This window comes from Temnothorax americanus, unplaced genomic scaffold, assembly GCF_048541705.1.
Source record: "Temnothorax americanus isolate GAGA-0224 unplaced genomic scaffold, ASM4854170v1 Scaffold136, whole genome shotgun sequence".
Lineage (NCBI taxonomy): Eukaryota > Metazoa > Arthropoda > Insecta > Hymenoptera > Formicidae > Temnothorax > Temnothorax americanus.
In genome coordinates, this window is record NW_027509271.1 from 92,096 (window position 1) to 96,870 (window position 4,775).

Sequence of the window (4,775 nt, forward strand, 5' to 3'; positions counted from 1 at the left end):
AGTTTTAGTCATAATCGTAAGGCCATAAGAAAATGGACCAATCACACTTGATTATTCTTCGAACTCAAGGAGAATAATCGACTGTGATTGGTCTATTTTCTTACGGCCTTACGATTATGACGAAAACTTTGTTACGTGCAATGGCTTTTAGGGCCGGTATCACAGTCTCCGATTAAAGGCCATTAAACGTGATTCTTTGATTAAACTCACTTTTTGTCTCTTTCTAGGGGGATAGTTAGAAAGAGATGCAGAGTGAGTTTAATCGGAGAATCACGTTAATCGGAGACTGTGATACCGGCCCTTAGTTTCAAGAGAAAACATTTATATACAACATTACAGATTTTGTGTCACACGTGTTTATATGTGTTACTAGCTTAAGTTGTTTGGCGTTACCCGTCCAGGAATTCGTGAAAACACATTTTACCCCATTAGAAGGAATATACTTCCTGTGAATTTCATGTAGATTGTAGGGGTTTGGGCTGAGCGTTGATGAGTCAGTCAGGACATTTGCTTATATTATATATATATATATATATATATATATATATATATATATATATAACATTATTGATATATATTTTTTTAATAGAACAATATAATTTTGTCACATAATTTGATTCTCTCCAACTTCAATTATTTTTTTTTATCTAAATGTAGTTATATATTTTCTTTACAATTAATTTATTTTATTAGTCTATGCATACTATAGGTAAGGAAAGGTGAAGAGATACAGGTTTCCTCTGCTATCTGTAAGTAAAGTTACTATGAAATCTTTTGTAAGCCGAAGTTACGTAATGAAAAAGCAATTATACCATTAGTTTATATAGAAAATTTTTTTTGAAGAACAAAAAATTTCTTTGAATTTCTTTCGGTTAGCGAAAAGGTCCTGATGTAAATTTTTTGTAAAAAAACGAAATAGTGTAAAGAAAACTTTCAAAAAGCGGAGAATACTTGTACTTTGCATTTTATGTCGAAATAAGATATCAAATATCTTTTAATTTTTTATGATCTAGCTTTAATACTTTTATACGAGTAATATGCTTTTATAGACTTGATATTTTTATGTGAATTGATAAGAAAATCAATGTAAAAAAAGTAGAAGAACATTCATAATACATTCAAATACATTCTAAAATCTTATAGAAAACAAACGGTTTAAAAAGTTGTTGCTCGTCTAATGTTTTTTCGTTATAAAAATCTAGAAAATTTTTATTTGAAATCTTTTCTGAGAAACAACCATTTGAAGATTAATTATATAATATTTAGGATGATACATTCCAATTGGTTTTGAGATTTTTCTGATATTTTGCGAAGACATATGATTGAGAAGTAAAAAATGCAAAACTTTTGTAAAAATATTGTACGTATGTATATACGAAAACTGTGTGCTTTTTTGTTCCATAGGTTCCTAGCTGCATGGCAGTCTCGCCGGAAGGAGTGGTGCGTTTCTGGGCGAGTGTGGCACACGAAGGATCTTCCGTAGAGACTAGCGCTGAACTCGCGGGACAGGAAGTGGATTGTCTTATACACATACCAGGCCATGGATGCATTCTAGCCACGACTACGTGTACGGTGGCGCTCTTACAGCCACAGTTCAACAATGGAAAGAACCAAATTACGTGCCAGGTACTTCGAACGAGTCAGGGATGGCTCGGCGGTATAGGTCGTAGAATGACCTCCCTTATTTTCGGGGCGATACCACAATCGCCTGTCACGGAAACGAAACTGGTGAAAGTCACGTGCACGCCACTGGACGAGAAAGGCTCGAGAGTTCTCATTCTCGCCGGGTCTTCCCTGCAGTATTGGTTTTTTTCTTGTAATGAACAGGAGAAAATGGAATTTGACGAGGACATCACTCATATCGTTCAGCAAGCATTTGCAAGAAAAATTTGGGAGTCAAGCCTTCAAAACATGAACACGTGGTTTGTCGATATGCAGACATGCGAGGAAGGAATAGTTCTTTTAATGGCGGCTCATTGCGCCGACATATCCATGCAAATTCATTTTGCACTTGGATTATTACCCTTGGTCGGCACGACATTGTCGAACTCGTTTAAATGGTTTATACCTGTGAAAAACGACCCAATATTTTATCACAACGATATAGAATCGAGGCTAGTTTCCTATCATTTCATATTGTGCGGTTGGGAGGCAGTTATATACAACCAGCACAATGTCCTCGTAGTTAACACCGCATCTGAAGTCGAGCAAGATAAGATCGATCTGGTGAGAGGTGGCGAGGATGGTATACTTGGCGGTGCTATATGCTCATCGACTCCAGTTTTGTTCACAAAAAGTATTGGTCTTATATCCATTACGCCGGTGGACTTTGCGGTGCAGGATTTTAATATCGGGTACACAGATACCACCATGAGCATGGACTACACCTACAAAGTGAATCAAACCGCCCAGAACTTTTCCACTCTTATAAGCAACGATGAATTACATGATATGTATTGCAGCTCGGATGCGGCTACACAATTACGCGCCGCCTTTCTTCTAAGTCTGCGACAGAATAAGGCGCAATGCGACGAGATTCTTTCGCAGCTGTTTCCTCTACAGGAGGATCCGGTAATGGACATCGACGCTACTCTCGACACGCTCGTTTTAAAGGTCGCGAAGGATTTGATCGATGATTATCCGGCGAACGATCCGAGATGGGCTCATCACAGAGATCTGTCGATGACGGTGAACGCGGTCACCTCTATGCAAATACCGCATCAACTAGAAGGTAAACAAAAGGCATTAGATCTCTTCGTAATGTTTTTGAAGGAGCACAACTTGTGGAACAAGTTCTGCGCGGTCACATGCAGGGGAACTATCATGTCGACGTCCCACATGCTCGGGGAATACGCGGAGAAAATAGTCGCGGCGTTGACTCTGTACAGTCTACAAAACAGATATCCGGAAATCGTAGACGCGGTCGTAGAACAGACGTTGAGTCAGAAGGAAGCGTACGTGTCCGACGAACTTACGGCGCGTGACGTATTCTACCGCGAGGTAAGCACGGTGCACCTGTTCCTACCGATTCTGGTGGAGAAGACCGTGGAGGTCACGCAGTCCGAGAGACCTTTGCAACAGGTCGGCCGGTACATCGTGCAGGTCAACGCCATTTTACTGGCCGTGTTGTACGAGGTGGTAAAGTATCGTCAGTACAACGCTGAACGCTTTGTCCCTGCCAAGTTTTCGAACGAGATAACGGAATATCTCCCTTGGACGGCCGCACCGGGTAAACACGGCTTGAGAAACTGCCTCAATACGATGCAAAGCATCACCGTTAAGCACGGCGTGACCGCGACCGGCGACTCCACCGTGAGAAACGAGCTGTATGAACAACTGGTCAGCTTGATCGATTTGATATTGGACGGAAGAAAGTGTCATTTGGAAAGCATTCGCGGCACGGAGAAGTTCGAGGTTCTTTTGAAGCAATACGAAACGGAACGCGCCAATTTGATACAGCCGCTGATAAAGGAGGAGCAATACGATAACGCCGCTATGCTCGCTGAGAAATATTGCGACTTTCCCTCGCTCGTGCAAATCTGTGAGTTGACCGACAATAAGAATCGGCTGGATGGGTATGTCGAAAAGTTCGCGGCGCAGGATTTCGCCGGCTTTTTATTTTCATGGTACGTGAAGGATGGACGTCAGGGGCAGTTGGTCGAGAGATGCAGACGCGGTGGTACCGCGGAGTTGACGGAAAAGCTGTCGGAGCATCCAACCCTGTCCTGGGTGCAAGCGGCGCTGACCGACGAGTTGCGATTTGCCGCAAATACGCTTCACACTTTGGCGGTTCAGGAGTCCGAGTTGGTTACCCGTAAAAAGTCGATGCTCTCGTTAGCCAAGATGGCTCTACTCGCGTCAGATGACCCGGAGGATAAGGTGATGGACTGCGTGAAAACGATCGACAACGAATTGATGCTTATAGCTTACCAGGAGGACCTGCCGGCACAAGTGCTCACTACGTACGGTTACGATATCAAGAAGTTGCGAGTACTCACACCGAGGGAATTAATTATGCTGTACACCTCGAGTGACAATGTCATTGCCAATGAGTACGATTTCAAGAAGGCTCTCGATTTGCTCGACTACGTAGAGCATGAGGAGGACAAGTCGTCTCTGAGATTGCAAATTTGGGCACGCGCGGCTCGGCGAAATCAATGGGACAACGTAGAGAAGAATCCCGATCAACAAGTTCAAGAGACCCTATTTTTTAAGCTGATGGATCTCACGTACTTCATGGGTAAGCTACTACATTTGACAAGGCATTGATAACACTATTCAACAAAAAAATGCACAAGATCGAAGATAATCGTTTCTTGAATTTTTTTTAGGCGATTCCGTAATCATTTCTTGTAATCTTTTAGGTGATTTAGGTATTCAGCAATCTGAAAAACTCTTAAGTTTGAATAAAATAATTGAAAAATATTTGATGGATTCTTATAATAGCCTATATAAGTTGCAATTTTGATGCAACAGAACCTATTATAAGTTCTACTAACATATTCAATTTTGATTGCAAAAAAATTTGTTCAACACGTCACATATCGTAGTTATAATATGCCAAAATACTCTAAAATTGTCTTTTTTTGCAAATTTAATCGCCAATTTCTCAAAACTGACGTGATAAAACAATTTGGTAAACGGGATTGTATTTAACACCCAAAAAATAACGGAAAACAATTACTTTCGTTTTTGTTCTCAAAAAAAGTAATTTTTTTGTTAAATAGTGTAAGTATTCAACGAGATAAATTGATGTTTACACTTTTGCCGTTTAG

General features: G+C 40.7%; 1 protein-coding gene across 3 annotated transcripts in view; it reads left to right on the forward strand.

Moving 5' to 3' along the window:
• Nup133 (nuclear pore complex protein Nup133) overlaps nucleotides 1–4,775 on the forward strand; it is a 49,788-nt gene that overhangs the window by 44,541 nt on the left and 472 nt on the right. For all 3 annotated transcript variants that reach the window (XM_077400499.1, XM_077400498.1, XM_077400497.1), the window contains one exon: nucleotides 1,405–4,240. In XM_077400499.1, coding sequence (XP_077256625.1) covers nucleotides 1,405–4,240 — 2,836 coding nt within the window. The remainder of the gene's footprint in view (nucleotides 1–1,404; nucleotides 4,241–4,775) is intronic.